Source organism: Primulina eburnea, chromosome 2 (assembly GCF_022965805.1).
Source record: "Primulina eburnea isolate SZY01 chromosome 2, ASM2296580v1, whole genome shotgun sequence".
In the NCBI taxonomy this organism is placed as follows: Eukaryota; Viridiplantae; Streptophyta; class Magnoliopsida; order Lamiales; family Gesneriaceae; genus Primulina; species Primulina eburnea.
The window spans coordinates 14,618,133-14,641,715 of record NC_133102.1 but is presented as its reverse complement, the minus strand read 5'-3'; the positions used below and the strand labels follow the sequence as shown (position 1 = coordinate 14,641,715).

At 34.5% G+C, this 23,583-nt stretch overlaps 2 protein-coding genes and 1 long non-coding RNA gene across 3 annotated transcripts; all 3 read right to left on the bottom strand.

Moving 5' to 3' along the window:
• Positions 1–357: 357 nt before the first annotated feature.
• On the bottom strand, positions 358–2,025 carry LOC140824137 (uncharacterized). The gene is made up of 2 exons (XM_073185736.1): positions 896–2,025; positions 358–613 (listed from the first exon to the last, which is right to left on the bottom strand). Exons 1-2 carry the CDS (start codon positions 2,023–2,025, stop codon positions 358–360), a joined length of 1,386 nt encoding a protein of 461 aa, XP_073041837.1.
• A 1,851-nt stretch (positions 2,026–3,876) lies between these two features.
• LOC140824136 (uncharacterized) lies at positions 3,877–4,449 on the bottom strand. Its single transcript, XM_073185735.1, has one exon. It carries the CDS (start codon positions 4,447–4,449, stop codon positions 3,877–3,879), a length of 573 nt encoding a protein of 190 aa, XP_073041836.1.
• An 885-nt stretch (positions 4,450–5,334) lies between these two features.
• Positions 5,335–8,255, bottom strand: LOC140824604 (uncharacterized). The gene is made up of 2 exons (XR_012116392.1): positions 7,737–8,255; positions 5,335–5,513 (listed from the first exon to the last, which is right to left on the bottom strand). It is a non-coding gene; the product is annotated as an uncharacterized lncRNA (long non-coding RNA).
• Positions 8,256–23,583: the final 15,328 nt, after the last annotated feature.

Sequence of the window (23,583 nt, the reverse complement as noted above, 5' to 3'; positions counted from 1 at the left end):
CACATATAAATTTATGTATTATATACAAAACAGTAACTAGAATAAAAATAATGTGGTTTTAATTTAAATAATGGGTCATAATCTAATTTGAAATTTGAAAATGCCTCGAATTGACATGATACAATAACAATTAATTATGTTAAAAGGTTACTTAGATTATATATAATTTTCTCATTTAGCAAATTCATTTTGGGTGATTTTACTAAATTGAGCATACAAATTTGCTTGTGTATAGATATTTAGTTTATATTATTAAATATTAAAATTTTTAAGAATGCACATTTGAATAAATAATTAAAATTAAAATAACAATAAACTAAATGAATATAGATCATACAATTAGAAAATAAAAACAAATTATAAATTTTGAAAAACTTCTTTAAATACAACATTTGTTGTTAATTTTTTTGGGTTGCTATCACCATCACATATCAAAATTTTTAGACCCTTATGATTCGTAACTCTGGATACAGCAACGTACAACTGACCATGATTAAAAATATGGTTCTTCAAAAAAAGTCCTACATGAGACAATAATTGCCCCTGACTTTTGTTTATTGTCATTGCGTATGATATAATTTTTTTGTAACGATCATGGGCCATTAGAAAAGTCCTACATAATCTATTTCACTTTCTACTAGCCCAACTGGTACCAACATTTACGAATCTAGGTACTTAAGCCTGGAGGTCCTGGGTTCAAGTGTTGGGGAAGGCGAAAGGAACCACTTTCGGTGGGCCCATGCTGGACCATCCTAACGACCCATGACCAGTAGTGGTGCGTGGGTATGGGCCGATGCCTTTTTTGGTTCAGCCTAATGGCCCATGATCGTTACACAAAGGACACTGTCTTCGTTGAAATTTAAAAATAAGTCTTGGATCAGAAGGCGTCAATGACATTATTGAAATAAGCACTTTATGGCCTGCATTACTTCCAGTTAGAATTTGTCCTTCCCAAACATGGTTTCCGAGCCTTGTCACGATCAATCTAGTGCCATTGCATAATCCAAGAGAATGATCTATGTTCCGCAGCAACATAACCGGAGTTCCAACCTTCAAATTTAACTCATGTTTCGGTACTCCAGAACATCTTATTCCGTTTAAGAATTCAAGGGTATGCAAATCATTCAGCAGATCAACATTTCTATCTGACTGACACGTCATATCAGAACTTAAATACAACCTTCCTTCTAAATGGTTTAGAGATATCATGTATTCATTTATGGACTGAACGACATCAAGTGTTGGTGCCAAAATAGCTCTTTGCTGAAAATATGCAGTATTGTTGAAATTGTTGTCTAAAGACGGATACGTACTCTCAACTATTGCTGCAATAGAATCATTGCAATCTTTGATCAAAAGTTCATCAGGAATATCTATGGTCGCATAACAGTCATTCTGTTCTCCAATTTTTCCATCTCCTAAATTAGCGATCCAATCTGAAATTTTTTTGATTTTAGCACATTCTTCATCAGAACCTAAATTCTGTAATCGCATATTTTTCGTCAATCTCAAAACTATACAATGTCTCCAAAGATATGAAGAATTGATAGTGGCGTGAACAATATCTTGCCTACTGCCTTTTGGAATAACATGCAATGTTTGTCGAAGATCGCCACCAAAAACATCTGTTTTGCCTCCAAAAGGCAAATGATGACTTGAAGGATTGACAAATCTCATTATATCTTTCATGTTTTTATCCAAAGCTTCAAAACAAAACTTATGCGTCATTGGAGCCTCATCCCAAATGATAAGTTTAGATTTTACAATAAGCTCTGCAAAATTACTCCCTTGTTTTATATTGCATGTTGATTCTTCATTGGGATTAAATGGAATTGCAAAACGGGAATGAGCAGTTCTTCCACTAGGCAGTAGAAGAGATGCTATACCACTGGATGCCACATTCAAGACAATTTCCCCCTTCGATCTCAAGTATGCAGACAGAGTCTTCCAGAAAAATGTTTTTCCAGTACCTCCATATCCATATACAAAGAATACTCCTCCCTTATTTGAAACAACTGCTTTCATTATTGTATCATGTTTCTCGGAGTTCAAATTATTAATGAGTTTATCATGTTGTTGCGACAAAGATCTTCTGTCAAACCGCAACTCATCATATATTAGTCTATTTGGTGAAAACCAAAAATATTGATCACTGGGAAAAAGCATTGATTGGAATTCACGTAAACTCTTTCCATAGCTTTGCAATAGTTTTTCAATATCAACCAATGCATAACTTCTAATTTCATCCTCGTTTAATTCCAATTCTACAAAAGAAAAATAGATATATATATATATATATATATATATATATCTCTATATATTGAAAAAAACACATATATAAAAAATTTATTAATTCATGCATACCTTGGTGTTGCAGCAAGTTACGTCGTTTTTATAAAATATCATTAACATGACTCCCAAACAACTTCAGGTTGGCTGATACAATTCGATGATAATAGAGTAGCAATTAAAACTCTCAAAGATTGTGCTGAAGCCCAATGACTTTCCTCAATAATGCCGTCGATATATTCCTTGTCATCATTCAACAATCCTAATGCATATCAAGCATCGCGAAATGAACTGTATTGAACACCATTAACAAAAGTTATATCATCATAGCACGTGGCGCCACAGTTTACATTGAGAAGACATCTTAAATTTTACATTTCCCCACAACCGGGAGGAACGTAAAATATGCGTCCGATTGAAAATCTCTGTTTTCGGGGAACGAATTCTCGTGTTTCTTTCTTCCAAACAAACTTCATTGGTAATTCAGCATATGTTAATTCTCTTGCCTCTGAATATTTCTTATTAGCTTCCATCCAAGCAAGAAACCTGCTCTGGTGAACAGTACTGATTTCATTTGAATCTGAAAAATTAATATTTTGTTTATTCGGAAGATGAAAGCTCAGACGCTCGACAGGTGGATCTCTGTATTGAATATCAAATCAAAAAATTCTCCATGCAGCCTCACTCGGTGAAATATATCTGCAGTCGTAGTACATATTAACTTCATCAACATTTTTCCCTAAACTATCATCATCCGAGCTCTTATATAATGAGGCAGTCACACGATCATGTCCTTTATTTATGTACTTGAACAAATATTTGATAGCTCGAGATTGATTGCACCATTCTACATTCATATGGGCTCCGTACCGAATTAACAAATAACGAATATGGGGAACAACAAATATGTTATCCAGATTAACACCATTCTTGATAAATGTTCGCCCATTATCTTTGCGTCTATAACTTGGGTATCCATCCTCGTCAATTGATGTCACTTCAATGAACTTTTTAGGAAAATGCTTTGTACAACGACCGCTAGACATGCATGGAGAGTTCTTTCTTGTTTCGCCACATGGATCATGCATCATTAGATCCCGTACTGCACCATAATAAACATGATCATTTTTTCATCAAGAATTTTAGCAGAAATGATATGATCTATTGCCTCTGCTGCTGTATATTTGTCTTCTTTACAGAGGAAAAGCAAAATGTGGGCGTGCATTAATCCTCGCTTTTGGAATTCCACAGTGTATATTGCTAACAATATGAGAATAAGAATCAATTATATTTTATAAAATATATTAATTTTGTTAAAATCCTAAATAGTAGTACATTATATATAATTACAAAGAAATTATTTTTTTTACCTGCTTTAACATTTCGAAATATTTTATTCTTTCGAAGATCTTTAATCAAGGCATCCAGCTTCATTTTAAAGATTTTTCAAACAAAATCTGGACGGTATTCAGCCCTCAACCCATAGTGATCGATAAATCTCACAATTTATGGCCATTTTGGATTTCATGTGATAAACAAATCTGGGTAACCGGCCCATTTACATTTAGCCATTGCATCTTGATAGTTCTAAATCATATATCTTGCCCATCCAGTAAAAGAAGAAGGCAAGATACTACGTCTTCCTTGTGTAGATGCATTTGTTTCACCATGCAAAAGCGCATCATGAAGACCTTTGTACATTTCACATCTCAATTGTTTTTTATGCATCCGAATATATGTCAACCTTGCAAATTCAACCATTGTGTATGCATCAACAATGAATTGTTGAAATAGCCTTCTCGAAAATTCAAAATCTCTATCATGCAGTCGATAAGCAAGAAATTCTCTTAGACTCACCTTTTTTCTTCCTCCAACACTTGACTTAGATTCTGAAAACGGAATATCTTCTCTATAACCATCCTCACCATATGGAAAAAGTATAGGATATTGGAGAGCAAGATACGCAGGATTCAACTCGTTTATACGTTTAAGTTGCCTCGTTTTAGTTTCTACTAAAATATCTCGGTTGCCCAAAGACTCATCGAAATCTCCCACAATTAATGCAGCAACCTCAGAAGCAGATGGAAGATTATATCTCCTTCCGTCCCCACTTCTTCTATCAATCAACTTTAATTTCACATCAGATCGTCCTTCTACCATCATTTTTTCTTTGGTCATCCTAAAACACTCGACCAAAACATTGTTTTAATCTAACATTGCCCTCAAATTAGAAACAATCTCTAAATAATCTCTAAATGCAGATTTGTTGTGTCGTTATTTTGTCTGAAAAATTATTTCGATTAAATAAAAATTAAATTCTAGAACAAAAAATAGAAAATATGGTATATTTAATATAATAAATAGATTATAAGATATACCTAACAACATAAATCCGATTTGGAATTTTGTTTTCTGTGTCGTAAATATACAGCTAAGCAAACTTCGGGATGTACCTTCACATGGAAGCAGGCTTCCAATTAAATGATAATTCTGACCATGAAGTTTAAAAATTGGAGGGGAGCCGCCGCGATTTAAACTTGAATCTATCTTCCCACCCATCGACGTGAAGCAAAACATATTATTGTATGATCGGATGCTCTCAAGAAAATGTTTGCTCTTATCACCCACTCCGTTCAATAAATCATGCAATACTTGAGGAGGTTTTTTTGAAGAAGGAAGTTGTATTTTTCCTTGCATACAACATAGAGAGTACTTAGGAATTCTTGATTTATAACTTCGACATAACCTTTCTTTATACCAGAACATCGCACCACAAAAATCACATATGTACATTGGATCCTCTGTAACTTCTCACTCGTTTTAAAAAGTGCGGAATAAATTTTTTTTTTAATAAAAGTTCGTATTTTCGAAATAACATTTAAAATAATCGTAATTATCTGACCGTAAAAATATCACAGTTTAAAATGACTAACATCAAACGTAAACGTAAAGGAGTAAAAATCGTAATAGAAAAATATAATATTTAAAAATGTTCTTTTATTTGTCATTAAAAATAGCGCAGTTTAAAATAACCCAACTCGTCTAAAACCATACGTAAACATAAACGTATAAAATTCTTAAAATCATCAACGTATGAAAATATTCATCTTTTCTCAATCTCATAAATCGTAATGCGGAAAACATGTGGTCCTCGGGTCGTGTCACCTTACCAGGTCTGCCTACTCAGAGTACGGCACCTCCACTCTCCTCATCATTAAGCTCACCTTCATCACACATGCCTAGTGAGTCTAAAGACTCAACACACCTGTACCAGGAATAACAAGTACATATACATAGCACACATCAGTGAAAAATATCATACTCAACATATCTTTCATGAACTTAAAAGCATAACGTAAACGTGTCGTGTAAAATAATATCGTACTAAAATCATGACATCTCATGTCATCATATACGTATACGTGTCATGTAAAACCATATCGTATTAAAATCATGTCATCTCATGTCATCATATATGTATACGTGTCGTATCCTTTCAAAACATGATAATAATCATAGCATGTATCATCGTATCAACATATACGTGTTAAAGCATGTCATCTCATGTCATCATATACGTAAACATTTCATTTTTAATTGAATTCAGTTCATTAGTTGTGACTTTCGTATCAGCTCTATCGATGGATCCATCTACATGTAACCGTGGTACCCGGCGACGAGGGACATCAGCGACCGCATTACCCGTCCACTGAGCCCGGGCCTCAGCTCATCATAACTCATATCATCGTATACATATACATCGTCAGTCACAACCAAATCACATCCTTCAAAAAGAGCATCATAATCATCACTTAATAAAAACATGCATATACGTAACTTTTTCCTTTAAACCAAGCATGCACCGTATTTATCATAATTGCGTAAAACTCATAAATGTGATGCATAAACATTTAAATCATGATAAAATGTGCTCAGGGCGCTGCCGGTCCAAAATCTCACACCGGATGCAAAATGACCATTTTGCCCCTGAAAACCCAAAAATTATTGTTTCACCCCTAGACGTAAAATTTCACGTTTGTGACCTTTTCTCAATTCCAACGACTCTAACGTTTCCCAAATAATTATTTAAGCCTACAAGAATTTTCTCATATTTTTATTTGGCTTAAATCGATGACCTTTAAATTTATCCTTAATTATAACATAATAATGCGCTTTAATCCCGAATTAAATCAAACTTTAACATAAAATTCCCAAATTAAAAACATAGACTTCTAATAATTATTTAAGCTTAAATATAATTTTCTATAATTTTACTAAGCCTAAATCTTGGCGTTTCAATTAATTCTTTAATTAACGTTTCGTGCGGCGTCTAAATCCTGGATAAATCCAAAACTCATTATTTTGATCTGAATCTTACCAAACTCCTAAAAATATCCCAAAACATATTTATAAGCATTCCTAGACGTAAATTCGAGCTTATTTTACAACTTAACCGATTCGTTTTAAAACTTCGACCAGGGTCCCGGTTTTAACCCGAATCGACTCAAAACTTAACCGAATTTTTCCCAACTTTTTGTCATATCTTAAAAACATCTAAAAGGTCCTCAAAACCAGACCTTTAGACACTCGAATAATAGGCCAGCAAGCTGCTGGAATTTCCAGCATGTGCTAACCCGAAAGCCTTAGCCACCATCTTTCCTTAATTCAACTCTCATGCTTAAACCGACTCGAACCGGACCCGAACCAGGCCCTAGACCCAACCCTTAGGCATAACTTAAGACCATGATACACCTCTTTCAAACTCAGAACTAATGCTTGAGCCCCAAAGCAAACAAGAGCCGTAACTAGCCTAACCCGTCTCCCATTGGTGCAGCTGGTTGCTTGCTGGTCCAGCCACCTTCCCTAGCCAACCCAGCCCTGAACCAACACCACCAGGCCCTCCCTAGGACCATAAGGAACGACCCAAGACACTGTCCCATGCCCTGGCCCCGTCCAGCAGCCACCCCAAACCCCACAGCCGTGACTTGCTCTACGTGAACCCAAATTGCACAGCCGCAGCTTTCTTTGTTCAGCCTCTTGGCTGCCGCTCCAGGCCATGAACCACCATAAAGAGACTCATCCTAGGACCCGTAGACACGCACCAGACCATAGCCCCAGGCCCTCCGCCGATCCATACACCAGACCGAGTCCCACAACCAACACAGCGCCTCAAACCTCAACTCTCGGCCTACAACCAGCTCTCAATGTCTCGACTCCAGCTTATAGCCATCTCGATCCTCAACATGTTCAGCACCTTAGGACCTTAATTCGACAGCCCTTGCACCATAGTAACAAAAACGTGAGATGTATGCAACAAAATACGGATTTCGTGCCAAACCAAGAGCATAAAAGCTTTGCCGTGCCAATACCGAAAAATGCATAAACATAACACACATGACAGCACATATATGACGTGAATGATGCAGAAATAATGATACAATGCATGCCTTAGATGTTATAGAAGCGAGGAGATCGAAGAACGAGCGCCGGAGACAAATTTCTTTGAAGGAAATGCTATGGCCGAGGGAACTAGTTGCTAAGTTGCTGAAACTGAGAGAAGAGGTTGAGGGAGGGGATAAAGTCTGCTATCTTCACGTGGAGGGGCTGCTGAATTTAAATGGGTGGGTGGAAAATTAAATGTAGGTTTAGTTTGAGTATAGTTTAGGTTAATTAAAATGTGTACTAATGAGCCTCAATTAAAATAAAAAGGATTTTAAGTCCAATAAGCTTAAAAATAGGCCCGTTAATTCTAAACACACTCTCGAAAAATATTTCGTATTGGAAATATTTTGAAATTATTAGCCGAACACTCAAAAAGTCCCCCGATACGATAAATTTTGCGTATCGTTAAAAATTAAAATCATGCGGGTAAAAATACCCAATAAATCCTAATTCTTGAAAAATACCTTTAAAACATCTTATTTTAATTAATAAAAATTAATCATGTAATAAAATAGTTTTTCCTGAAAATTCTCCGGTCTCCGTTCCTCGTTCGAGCGCAAAATAAAACTTAAAAATCTTTAATGCATGATCCTTTAAAATTTCATTAATTAAATTCTACCATGCATGAATTATGCATAAAATGCATAAAAATATTTAAACCCAAATTAACGAAATAAAAATGCATTTAAAACTTTAAAACAATTTAATAAAATACCAAAGAAATTTAATAACTTGCATGCATGTGGTTTACGTGACCCTTTAAATTTTCGGGACATTACATCCTCTATATCTCGATAATCTACATATAAAAGAACATTGTTAATATATATATATATATATATATATATATATATATATATATATATATATATATATATATATATAAATTTTGCGTATCGTTAAAAATTAAAATCATGCGGGTAAAAATACCCAATAAATCCTAATTCTTGAAAAATACCTTTAAAACATCTTATTTTAATTAATAAAAATTAATCATGTAATAAAATAGTTTTTCCTGAAAATTCTCCGGTCTCCGTTCCTCGTTCGAGCGCAAAATAAAACTTAAAAATCTTTAATGCATGATCCTTTAAAATTTCATTAATTAAATTCTACCATGCATGAATTATGCATAAAATGCATAAAAATATTTAAACCCAAATTAACGAAATAAAAATGCATTTAAAACTTTAAAACAATTTAATAAAATACCAAAGAAATTTAATAACTTGCATGCATGTGGTTTACGTGACCCTTTAAATTTTCGGGACATTACATCCTCTATATCTCGATAATCTACATATAAAAGAACATTGTTAATATATATATATATATATATATATATATATATATATATATATATATATATATATATATATATATAAATTGAATGAGAAAAAATTATATAATAACATAACAAAATTTATTTTAGTCTCATTGAAAATGATATAAAACATAAATTTTAATTATACCGATCGATGTCATTGAGTTTCTTTTGTCATGATTATTGAAATCGTGTTGACTATCCGATATGGAAATTGAGTTAATATGAATTGAACCAGATTCTTCAACTGCAAAAAAATAAATAAAAAAATATTATTGACATAATGCAATAAGCATGTTAAAAATTATAATTTAATACTCAAATTTTATTATAACTAGAATGATAATGTGAATTTAAAAAATAAAAAAGTATTTAATTATAACAACTTAACGTATATTTTCACAAATTTTTAATTAAAGATAAACATTAATAAAAATGTTCAAAATATTCACATTAAATATCTACATTGACAAACATACTTCAATTTATGAACAATCCTAACATAAGTGATAGGAAAATCATCACCATTTGTTAGATTAATGATCTCTGAGAGATTTGTAGTGGAGCTGCTAGGTATTTCAAAAGAAACATTTCTGACCATTCGGTTTGATTGATTAACTGCACAAAAAAATGATAAATATTAAATACAATAATTTATATATTAGAAAAAAAATAAAAAAAAGTACTTCATTGAATTAAAATATTCATACCATTTGTAATATCACTTAACGGAGATATTGATGTTGGAATCAGCATCTTGACTGAACCATGTAAACTAAATTGTTGAGATACTCTGGCTTTCAAATCTATATTTTCTGTTTAAATATTTACAACATAAAATATTTTTACAAAAATGGAATTCTAAAAAAAACGATCATAATGATAATTCATAAGATAAATGTATTCAAATTTAACAACAATAGTAATTGGTATTTAATATAAATTTATTTAATTTGGATTATTAACAATAGCCTACTATACAACACCATAATCAAATTTGGCCTTGAATTAATTTAACTAAAAAAATTAGACTTTTGGGTAAGTTAAATTTCATTCATATAAGTTAATTATAAATATGTTAATTAACCGTTTTTCCTTGTTTATATTATTTTGCATGAATAAAAAAAATTCTAAAAATGGTAGTTTATAGTTCTTTGACGTACGATTAGTTTTTATTCATATAAATTAATTGGTGAATTTTTTTGTAAAACATTAAAATTGATAAATTGAAGAGAAAATTATGATGTTATACTATGTCATTGAATTAAATATATTAGACCTAAAAAATAAAATAAAAATTTAAATAAGTTCATTTAAAATATAGATGGAGTATTTGTATTATAATAAAGTTACATCAATATATAAGTGTTCAGGTAGCCCATTTAATAAAATCTTTTTTAAAGACAATTTTGAAGACAACAAATAAACAATAAAGTAGTCCATCAAACCAATTTTGAAGACAACAAAAAACGGTTGTATAGTAGCCCAAGAAATAAACAACCCAACAAAATAAATATTGAAGTAGCTCAACCCAACTAAATAAACAATAAAGTGGTCCGACCCAACTAAGTAAACCCTAAATCGATTCAATATATATGGGGATGTTTCTAGACTTGCACTAACTTTTCCACACACAATTCACCGAAAATCTTTTTTCTCTCAAACCAAAATATTATTGTTTCTTTCTATTTAGTTTTTGTTTTGCATTGAAAAACATGGTTTTTGTTTTTTGGGTTTTTTTTTTATTTATTTTTGAAGAATGTTTACGTTTTGAATTTTTTTCGTTTTGTTTTTTGATGTATATTTCACTTCATATTCGTTTTTCTCTATAGATCTTGAGAATATTTAACATTCTAATATGAAAATTTCAGTCATGGAATTTTTTTTTCAGGATTTCGAGATAATAAATCTATTGATGGACATGTCATTTTAGATCTAAATTTTTTTCATCTTTTTCGAGTCTTTAATCTTCACGCCGAAACTCATGGCGTGCACAGATGCACACTCGGATCTAAATTTTTTTTCATATTTTTCGATTGTTTAAACAGGTAGCCGAATCTCATAGTGTGTACAGATGAATACTCGATTTTTTTATCTCAGAAAAAATCTGTATGGGATCTAATATAATTAGATTTACCATCGATATTTCTTAGAAAATATTTAATGTGATTTTTGTTTTACAGTGATGGATTTTTTTTTTCAGGATTTCGAGATAATAGATCTATTGATGGACATGTAATTTTAGATCTAAAATTTTTGCATCTTTTTCGAGTGTTTAATCTTCACGCCAAAACTCATGGCGTGCACAGATGCACACTCAGATCTAATTTTTTTCATCTTTTCGAGTGTTTAAACATGTCGCCGAATCTCATGGCGTGTACAGATGAATACTCGATTTTTTTATCTCAAAAAAAAATCTTTATGGGGTCTAATATAAATTTACCATCGATATTTCTGAGAAAAGATTTAATGTGAATTTTTTTTAATTATTTTGATTCTTTGCGTAGGATTATATTATTTTCGAAATAAGAAATTTCGGATTTGTTAAAGAAAGCTTTAAATCCGAAAATAGTTATATTAAAAACTTTGTTTATCCGAAATAGGAATGCTTTAAAACTTGTTTCAAAGCATTATTCATCTTTTTTTCGAAAAGGACCTAAAGATCTGTTTCTGGGGCACAAGATCTAACCATTTTTCAATAGATTTTCATGGTTTTTATTTCTATACTTAAGAAAAAATGGATACGGTAACTAATTTATTTAGATCTACTATCAGTCTTTTGAAAAATTATTCACTATAATTTTATGAATTTATTCTTAACTTTTGACATGCCTTCGAAATTTTTTTTTTCGGGAATAATTATTTTTAGATCTCGCAATATTGATAAAAAGCGCATAGATCTGAAAAGTTTTTTTTGTCAAATAACATTATTTTTTTGTTAAAATCTATAAATCTGGTTCATGGAATACCATATTTTGACGTTACTTCTTAAGATTCCATAAAGTTTGGAATTACAATTTTTCATATCAAGTCATAGCGATAAAGAAATCGTTTAAATCCGAAAAGTGTTATAGGAAAATATTTTTTTCCGAAATAGACCTATGACTTAAGAAGTTTTAACATATTCTATATTTTTGTTATTTCTACATATTAAAGTTTTGATAGTAAAGTTTATTTATATTGAAGGTGTTACTACAGTTGTAACGTACCGTATTTTGAACTACTTGAAATTTGCGGAAAAAATACAAAATAAACTTTCAAATTTGCATTAAAACAACTGTCCATCCAAAAATATTTGCAATAATAGAGATCACAAATAAAGTTTGCTAAAGAAAAATACTTGTTTAAACATCGTAAACCAAAACGTGAAATCAGAGTATTAAAAATCGTCATGCATAAAATCTTAAAACCTGGGCGGTCCTCGGGTTTAGCCTCCTGCGCAGTCCAAGCCAGCTCATTGATCCCCACCCCTCATCTCCTCAAAGTCATCATCACCTGCATCGATCAAGTCTAGTGAGTCTAAAGACTCAACATGTATAAACTGGGAGTAACGAGTAATATTTATAATAAAATCACATGCATCTTTAAAATAGAGCTTACATACTGAAACTGATAGACCTAAATTAATTGTGGCGATGAAAATAAAAACCAGCAGCATTCGTTAAGAAAAGTAGACAATATGAAAAGCACTGTGTCAAAAACAGAAGCAGTCGAACTGATAGAATATCAGAAACAGAAGAAGATGTTTTCTAACGGAACTAATCTTAAATGTTACGTTAAGGGCCACCAAGTACTAGTATTAATTGTACGATTAATTACTGTACGAAGTCATTTAATTCGCTTTGTCGATTTTAGTATAAAAGATGACTGATTGTTTTATAGCTTTTCTGCAGGAACCTATTTCGGTAATAAAGCTGATTCTATCAGAAGTCCGAAGACATTTTCTGATTATAGACGTTGAACTCAGTCACCTATATATATGGAACAAACCCATATAGAAGAAGGCGCTGAATCTTTCTCAAGAATCAATTGTATTTCACAAAACAAGAAAACCACGAATCTTTGATATCTTCGAGTTAAACATAAAGAAAAGTAGCACACGCTTCATAGCAGATATCTGATCTATTGAGATCATTTTGTGCTACTGTTTCTTACACTCTTCATAATTATTCACAGTACTCGTATTTTATCAAGAATAGTTTGTAATCTGAAAAGATTCTTTTCAGAACTTTGTTGTGTCGTATTTTCACTGTGTTGAGTAACTAAGAGTTTCAGTAGGCAAAGGGTAAGCCCTGCTGAAGTGGGTGTGTACAAGAGTTGTACTGTAAAATCCAAAGTTTTTTACTAATACCTTCTGGAAACATAAGAAAGGGAGACGTAGAAGACTTTATCTTCGAACTTCCATAAACAATTGATGTCTACTGATATTACTATTTTCATTCACTCCATCAGATTGTTTCCGCACTTAATATTGTAATCTGTTGGAAGTATTCACGACAAGATCAGCTACTATCTCTAACAGGATTCTAGCACCTTCTTTATCCAAGAAAGGAAAGAAGAAATTCGAGAAGAGTTCATTCACCCCCCCCCCCCCTCTAAACTCTTCCTCGATCCCCAACAATTGATATTAGAGCAGGTTATTCTTGTCCCTGAAAATACATACAGATGGCACACTTCAGTAAGGTTCCCATGTTTTCGAAAGAAGATTTTGATGATTGGAAGATCCGTATGCAAGCTCACCTTGCAGCACAGGATGATGACATGTGGTATGTCATCGCAGACGGACCATTAAAGATCTTAAAGCCAAATACAGCTATTGCTGTTACTGAGGGTGCACCTCAAATGGTTGAAAAACCACGAAACGAATGGACTGGTGAAGATAAGAAGAAAGCCAATCTTGATAATGTCGCGAAGGACATTCTTTACATAACTCTTGATAAGAACACATTCAGCAAAATCAAGATGTGTTCTACTGCTAAAGAAATATGGGAAAATCTCATTCAGATATGTGAAGAAATTGAGCAAACAAAAGAAAATAAACTGTCTGTAGCAATGCAGAAGTTTGAAAATTTAAAGATGAAGGCTGGTGAAACTCTAAATGAGTTTGTTGAACGTTTTAGTAGCATTGTCAATGAGCTAGCAGCTCTGGGCAAAGAGCACGAGAATCGAGAAATAGCGCTCAAAGTAATGAGAGCATTACCCAGAGAATGGGACGTGAAAACAATGGCTATGAGAGTCTCTAAAGATCTAAACAAGTTGGAATTACATGACTTGTTTGCTGACTTAAAAGCCTATGAGTTCGAACTAGAAGTAAGAGGTGGAGAAGAGCCCTCAACAAATTTGCCAACCAAGGCCCTTGCTGCTACTACTGCTATTACTTTTACTGCCGCTGCTGCAGTCATTTCACAAGCAGTACCTGTTACCCTTACTGAAAGTAATTCTGAAAAGACTGCTGAAAAAATCAGCAATGAAGCTATGTCCTTATTTATGAAAAAGTTCTCTAGATTCATGAGAAAGAATCATCGAGTCTACCAAAACCCTAATCGCAACTTCAAAAAATATTCACCATCTGGTGATATGGCGTGCTTCAACTGTGGAAAGATTGGTCACTTTATTGCTGACTGTCCAAAGCCCAAGAAAGATGACCAGAAGAAGAAAGAGTACAAAAGGAATGACAAAAAGTTCAGAAAAGACCACAAACCGATGATTGCTGAAGAAAGAAAATCTAAATGGGCGGATTCCAGCTCTGAGTCATCTGACTCAAAAAGTCATTCTAGTGAAAGTGATGCAGAAGAGATTAAATGTCTTATGGCAGATGTTGAATCAAACTCAACATCTGAAGAGGTATTCGACTTCGACTTTGAGGAATTTACACGAATTGATTTAATTAAAGCATTACATGACATGGTAGGGGAATACTCAAAACTTTCTCAATCATTCGAGGAAGTTAAGATTGAAAATCTAAACTTAAGAAATCAAGTCAGTAAATTCACTTGCTTGCAAGAGAATAGCTGCGATGATTTGAAAGTGGAGATGAGTAAGTTGAAAACCGAGAATGGAAATTAAAAGCAGATTACCAGACAATGAAATCTAAAAATCAGAAGCAGTCTGTTCTGGTAAATGCTTGGAATAAGTCTTCCATTTCATTGGAAAAGATGCAAGAATTGCAGAAGCAATCCGGAGTAGAAGTGGTATCGGATTCAACAATGATGAAAGCACTTCTGAAATCAGTACTCAGCCAGAACTGGATACCAGCAAAACAAAATACATTCGATTTGTTAAATCCAGTGTGGCATATGAACCGGAAGTACTGACTGTTCAAGTTGAAATAAATTTAAATCAGATGAACAGAAGAAAGAATTACGGTCTTGTTTATATTGAACCCAGGGGAAGAGTTGACCTAAGTTCTGGATCCAGTAGAGGAGTAGACTAAGGAAGACAACCCCCTATGAAGGTTAAAAACTATCAGTACTATAATTCTAGACCTGTTCAGAAGCGATACAGGCTAGACAACAGGAACAGAAGGGAAGAACAACTTTCTGAGATGCATAGAAATAATAGACCCTCTGCTGCACACACCTCTATGGATACCCGAAGTACAAAATCACCAAAAATTGTACAAAAGTGGGTTCCTAAGGGACTAATAAGGTTGGACCCAAGTAGATTGGGTACCAGATACTAAAATTTTTGTTTGCAGGAACAGATAAAGAAAGCTAAAGTAAGCAGCTCCACATGGTATCTGGACAGTGGATATTCCAGACACATGACTGGACAGAAAAATCTACTTTCATAAGTAATGAGTTGTACTGGACCAAAGATAACTTTTGGGCACAACTCAAAAGGTAAAACCGTGGGTAAGGGAAAGATTATCCATGGTAACACTGGTTGAGAATCTCTGTTATAATTTAATCAGCATTAGTCAACTGTGTGACAATGGTTATTCTGTAGTTTTACAGAAGCACACATGCATAGTTAAAGATTCTACTGTATTAACTGGAAAGAGAGAAGACAACACCTACAGAGTTTCTTGGAACTTAGATCATGTTAATGCTCCTACATGTTTAGTTGCCTCTCTTAGTGATAAACACTGGCTCTGGCACAAGAGGTTGAATCATTTGAATTTCAAATCTATCAACAATCTCAAAAAGCATAATATAGTCGATGGTTTGCCTGACATTAATTTTGCTAAGAATCGTGTTTGTTCTGCCTGTCAAGATGTTTGGAATTGCTGCATATGGACTTATTTGGTCCAATCCCTATCATGAGCTTAGGGGGAATGAAATATACCCTTGTTGTTATTGATGATTTTTCTAAATTTACTTGGGTAATATTTCTTGCTTGAAAAGATCAAACCAGTAGCCTCCTGATCAAGCTTCTGGATTCAAAATGAAAAATCCTTTTCTATCATTAAAATCAAAAGTGATCGAGGTACTGAGTTCACTAACAGAATTCTTGAGTTGTACTTAGATGAACAGGGGATTCATCATGAATATTCAGCTGCCAGAACGCCTCAACAAAACGGAGTAGCTGAGAGGAGAAACAGAACCCTTAAAGAAGCTGCTAGAACAATGCCAGCAGATGCGGACATTTCTCAGCGCTTCTGGGCAGAAGCAATCAACACTGCATGGTATACGTAAAACAGAACAATGATCAACAAAAGGCATAACCAGACTCCTTATGAGATATGGAAAGGGAGTAAGCCTAATATATCTTATTTTCATGTTTTCGGCTGCAAATTCTTTGTGCTCAATAATGGCAAAAATTATTTAACTGCATTTGATTCAAAATCAGATGCTGAATATTCCTTGGTTACTCTGCTGTGAGCAAAGCTTTCAGAATCTTCAGTAATAGAACTCTTACTGTTGAAGAATTGGTTCATGTTGTCTTTGACGAGGACAACAGTGCTCCTGAAATATCTAATATGTCAAATTTGAGCAATAGGTTAGACAAAATTCACTTGGAACTGGATAGTGAAGATAATGCAGAAGCTAGTATAAAAGATGTTCAAAATCCAGAACCAGAAGTACAAATATTAGACATACCAGTACCAGCAGCTGATAATCCATAACCTGCTACTGGTTCAGAAGAGATCAATCCAAATATATCAAATCAGGAAGAAATCCCTTTAAACCCTTTTATTTAGAGAAAATTTCATCCTCCCTCTTTGCTTATTGGAAATCCAGCAGCGCCTTTGAGAACCAGAAGGCAAATGATTAATGAGTATATTCATGCTGCTTTCATTTCTTAGGATGAACCAAAGAAAATTGAAGAAGCCCTTCTGGATCCTAGTTGGATTGAAGCTATGCAAGAATAGCTGAACCAATTCAAAAGAAACGAAGTTTGGTTTCTAGTACCTAGACCATCTCACCAAGCTGTCATTGGAACCCGGTGGGTATTCAGAAACAAACTAAATGAAGAAGGCACGGTGATCAGAAATGAAGCAAGACTGGTGGCTCAAGGTTTTAGACAAGAAGAAGGAATAGACTATGATGAAACCTACGCACCAGTAGCAAGGCTCGAAGCTATCAGAATATTTTTTGCCTTTGCTGCTTTCAAAAGTTTCAAAGTCTATCAAATGGATGTAAAGAGTGCTTTTCTAAATGATCTACTACAAGAAGAGGTCTACGTCGAACAACCTCCATGTTTTATTGATCATTTCTCAGCTCATCATGTATTCAAATTACACAAAGCCTTGTATGGTCTAAAACAGGCACCTAGAGCGTGGTATGATACTCTATCACAATTTCTTGTCAATCATGATTTTACAATTGGGACAGTAGACAAAACTTTGTTCACTCTAGTCAAGAATAAACATATCCTATTAGTACAGATTTACGTTGATGATATTATTTTTGGGTCAACTAACCCCAAACTATGTGCAAAGTTTGCTAAGTTGATATAGGGTCAATTCGAAATGAGCATGATGGGAGAATTAACATTCTTCCTAGGATTACAGATCAAACAACTTGATACTAGAATTTTCATAAATCAAGCCAAGTATACTAAAGAGCTTCTGAAAAAGTTTGGTATGGAAGCATGCTCTGCTGCTTTCACTCCAATGAGCTCATATAACAAACTTAATAAAGATGAAAGTGGAATTCCAGTAGAGGTAACTCAGTATCGTGGTCTTATTGGCTCATTGTTATATCTTACTGCCAGTAGACCAGATATTATGTTTGTTGTTTGTATTAGTGCAAGATTTCAATCTAACCCTAAACAATCTCATTATACTGCTGCTAAACGTATTTTGAAGTACTTGAAAGGAACTCAAAATGTCGGCTTATGGTATCCCAATAATTCAATCGTTCAATCTTATTGGATATTCAGATGCTGATTATGCAGGTTGCAAATTAGACAGGAAATGCACAAGTGGTTTCTGTCAATTCCTTGGTGCTAGGCTGATCTCCTGGTTTAGTAAAAAGCGGACTTCTATAGCCACATCTACTGCAGAAGAAGAATATCTGGCTGCTGGAAGCTGCTGTTCTCAAATACTATGGATGCAACAACAATTAAAAGACTACGGAATTCAGGCCTACAAATCACCTATCTTCTGTGACAATACCAGTTTCATTGCAATCACACAAAATCCAGTATTTCATTCCAGAACAAAGCACATAAATATCAGACATCATTTCATCAGAGATCACGTGCAGAAGAAGGAAATTCGTCTGGAATATGTCCCTACTGATCAACAAACAGCAGATATCTTTACGAAACCTCTGCCTCAGAATAAGTTTTCTTATTTTTGAAATACACTTGGATTGATAGACTTAAATTAATTGTTTGTTATCTTAATTCCATTGATGTATTGTGATTTAGTCCTCTCTTGTGATTGTTCAGTTTTAGTTTTCAGACAATAAAAGCTAAGCGAAAGAGACAATCAGTAAACAGAATATAAGAATTTCATTAATGATAGAAGCGGGGGCGTGCATTCTTTCTTTCTTTTTTAACGTACGCTCTCCAGATTTCCAACCAAGTGGACAGCTCTCCGGTAGAGGTACGCAGAAACTCCTCTGAAAAACCAATATTTTTCAGAGTCCTCTGCTCCTTTAAGAGCATGAGGAGGTAGACACCATCTTCAAAGAAGACGTCGATAATACTTCTCCATTGCTAACAGCTCCTTGGAAGAAGACACCAGCCCACCTTCAAAGGAGGACTGAAGCTCCTGGACCTTAGTCCAGGTAGCAAGTGCCTTTTCCAGTACCTTGTCTTCAATTGCCTTCTTCCTTGCAGCTATCACTTCCTTCATGAACTCCTCGGCCAAATCAGGACTATTCTCTCTTGCCATATTCTTTCTGTTTAAAAGTGACTATATGGCTAACCTGTATGCCTGTATTTATAGATGACAAACCAGGTACCAAAGATCGAGGTAATCATGACTACAGTAGGAAATGTGAAGCGTTCTGTGTCAAGCTATCGACGGTTCAATTACCAAGAATTATCATTTAATAATTGCATTAATTTAGGGGGAACTTTATTATGATTATATTTGATTTTATGTCAGATGCAGAAGGTGATTTGTCTTTTCGATAAAAAAAGACTTTCTTTTCTTTCTTCCAGTAAAAGCTATCATGAGACGACAAATTCCCTTCTGAATTTTTTTTTTATCAGTTATATATTATTCTGTTGACATTGAGTTATTTGCAGAAAAAAAAATATATAAAGAAACATCAAGTACTTCAACTGAAATTTTATTAAGGAACCATTTCGGTACATTAAACGATGAAGAAGTGGAAAAGTCTCAAGTCAACCGAGACATCTTCTGATTTACTAGACTAAGCTTTTCTCACTCAAACTATTTTATTATTCAATGAAAGCAGTAGATAAACAAAATTTGTCAAAATATTCTTTAACCAGAAGCTTTACATTGAGTTTATCTACTACATTTGTTGATATCAGCAGCTTGAAGTACTTTTCTTGTTGCAAAGTACTTCAGCAGGAAAAAGATGGTCTTCCTCGAAAAGATTCCAGCAAGCTTGGGTCTTATAAGACTCCGGCAAGCTTGGGTCTTGTCAGCACTAACTTATTTGAAAAAGATGTCTTCAAACATCTGCTTACGAGAGACTGAAAGTTGTCTTTTTGGAATTCTTCTGCTGATTCTGACTCTGGAGAAGACTCCGAGAGATCACTTGTACCTATCATGTGTATTGGTTTGATAAAAGAAATCTTAAGGTAACTTTTGGTTGGGGTGATTGGGTAGGATAGATAATTTTATCCTACTCTATCCGGCGTTTGGTTGGGGTGATTATTTAACCAAGTCAATCTCTCCTATGAATGATTAGGTTATATTAGGTAGGTTAAAATAATACCTCCTCACCCCCTAGGATTATTTATCCCACTCTTAATACCTCCTATTTTTCCAATTTTACCCTTCTCTTAAATTCAAACTCACCACCACTTCCCGCCTAAAATCAAACTTACCACCACTTCCCGCCACCGACTGCCGCCTCCACAACCGCCGCCGGCCGACCACCGGTCGACCGCCGAAGGACCGCTAACCGCGGCCGAGCACCGGCCGACAGGCGATGGACCGCCGGCCGACAGCTGTTTAGCGACGGTTTGTAAAAAACCGTCGCAAATAGCGACGGTTTTTTTTCAAACGGTCGCTAAATGTCAAATTTTTTAGTAACTAAAATAAATAAAAACTAGATCGACGACGGTTTCTCAAAAACCGTCGCTATTAGCGACGGTTTTTAAAATCCGTCGCTAATTTTCCGGAAACTGCCACCATTTCCGACCGGCCGCCGCCGTCGCGAAGGGGAAGGGCAATTTCGTCTTTTCATCCAAAAATTCAAAATTATCCTACACTTAAAAATCTTACCAAACATAATATTATTTTACACCATATATTACAATCCTACAAAAATCATTTTCTTTATCATTTACGTACTAATCATTAGTTTATCCTATCCTTCCAACCAAACGCAGCCTAAATGAATTAGTTTGTGAACTTGCAGGCACTTATATAGAGTCTCAGGAAGCTGAAGAGATGGCAATTTGGTTACACGAATACCAAGATTCATCCCTCTTGTCCTCAGATATCACATCTCTGCATTTATTGGTTGCATTTATCGAGGGGGAACAGTATCTTAGTCAGACTAAGATTTTCGTATCTTTTTCGAAAACAGATAGAATGTCTGTCTTTTTGATAAAACAACAAGTTTACTTGTTTTATCAAAGTGCTCAATTATTTCAGTACTTTAAAAACTTCCAGTAGACGTTATGATAAAACGACAACTTCTCTTCTGATTATTTCAAAAGTAACCGCTTGGACAGCCCGCTATTTTCACTAAGATTCAAAATTTTTAAAATCATTGGTCAGTCTGACATGATCTGGCTATCATTTCAAAATACTCAACTGTAAACATATTTACACGTGTCCTTGTGTTTACATTGACGGCTGTACATTCTTTTAATATATCAGTTTCTTACTTTTCACCGTTACTGCTTCAAAACTTTTGTATTCAGCTACTGCTTTCTCTTAAATATTTCTTCTCTACTGCAAAATATATCTGATTCAATTCTACAAAAATGGCCGGAGCATATACTCTTAATGCTTATCAAGTCAACTTTACTTCAGTTCTCAATAAAAAATGAGAATCTTGTTAAAATGTTCCAAGCCCTAGAAAAATCAGGGCTCTGAAAATTCTTGGAAGCACCTGCAGCGATTTACCAAACTGCCCTTCTGGATTTCTATGCTAGGGCAACTATTCAAGAAGGAAAGATCATTCATTCTCAAGGAGATGCATCCATCTCCATTGATGCCTCACTATTGGGATCAATCTTTTTCCTCCCATGTTCAGGTATTTCTGAACTCTCCGATATTTCTAAGCAAGATATGTCTACTGCTCTCAGCACCTTCTCAGCTTCTGGAGACGAACTGTCTCCATCTTGCTTCAAGAAGCTTATCAAAATAGAGTATCAAGTGCTTGCTGACATTTTGGCAAAGGCCTTATTGGTCAAAGCTGGCACGTTTGATAAACTGACAAAGAAGAAAGTCCAAGTGATGGTTGCAATCACTTCAGGAATTAAAATGGATTGGAGTCGTTTCTTGTTTCGAAAGATGAAAGATATGGTTACAAGGAAAAGCTCTGGATTTGCTGTTCAGATCATCACAATGCTAAAAGATGTTGGTTTTGCCTTTATAAGTGAACAGGATGCTGCTTCTGTGACAATGATTGACGCTGAAAATGTACTCGCTTTAAGGCCCAAGCCATTTGTGGCTGAATTTGTTGATTTAAAATTGGAGATTGGAGACACTATTTCTAAGGATCAAGGATTTCAAAAGAAGATTAAAAGAAAGAGAGTGGTTATCTCTACTGATTTTGACAAGACAGTGTCCGAGGAGTTTGCTTCTCCCATTCAACCATCTCTGCCCCCTACTCCCAACAAAAAGAAAGCTCGAACTGTTCTTCGGATCAAGAAGACAACAGCAATCTCTGAATTAGATAGTGTTCGATAAGGCAAGTGTTTCCAGAAGTTGTTTCTTCTGCACGACCCACTGCTCCTATTTCACTACCAACTGTTATCTTTGTTCCAACAACATCAACTGCTCCAACTTTCAGACCTGTGTCTGGAATTGTTATTCGAGAATCAACTACGGGGTCTTCTGCTTTTCGACCCGTATCTCCTGTCTCATCATCCGCTAAAGGGAAAGAAAAACTGACTGAAGAACCACAATCTCTTGGACCCAAGACATTTGTGACAACTGGTGTTGATCTTCTTTTAGCAGAAATAGAAAGTTTTGCTAGTGACGACATAAATTTCTTTGATGAATGGCACGAAGTTCGAGTTTTTCATTCTTTCTCATACTTCAAGAAGAAAGGCTCTTATGCGAAAATGATGAACACTGAAAGGAAAGTTTTTAAGTTTGCCAAAACTGAAAATGTGATTGAAGCCATGCGTAGATGAGGCTACATCTTTGAACAGCTACAATTTTTGAAGTTAGAATCTGTTATGAAAACTCTCGAATCAAATTTTGATCTTACAATTCCTACTGCTGCTCAAGATAAACATGTTATTCATATTCTGACTGAAAAATTGAGACAGATGAGCGAGTAACTTCTTGCTCAAGAACAAGCCTTTGGAGAGCCCATTCAATATCATGTAGGCTTTGTTCCAGACTTTACTCAGATTCAAACAGTTGAGGAACAGACTCCAACTTCACCAAAAGCTCCTGCTCTCAGTACTCCTGCATCACCAAAGAAGCTTATTCAATCCTCATCTCTCCTATCTGTGCGTGAATTAGGTTCGGTGGAAGAATTCATTGAATCAATCGTTCTTACACTCTCTACTGCTCCAGAAACCGATCTAAATACTGCTTTAAGATCAATCATCTTCTCCAACAGCAGACCAACCCATACCAGACTCAGATGCTGCCCCATCCTCTTTGTTGCCAAATCTAGAGAACTTTTCTGCTGAACATCAAGCACAAATGGAAGCTCTTTTGAAACAGCAATCTGAACCTGTGTCTGCGGAAAAACCATTTGGAACTACTGAAGCTGTTCCATCTGAAGAGAATATGGTTCATG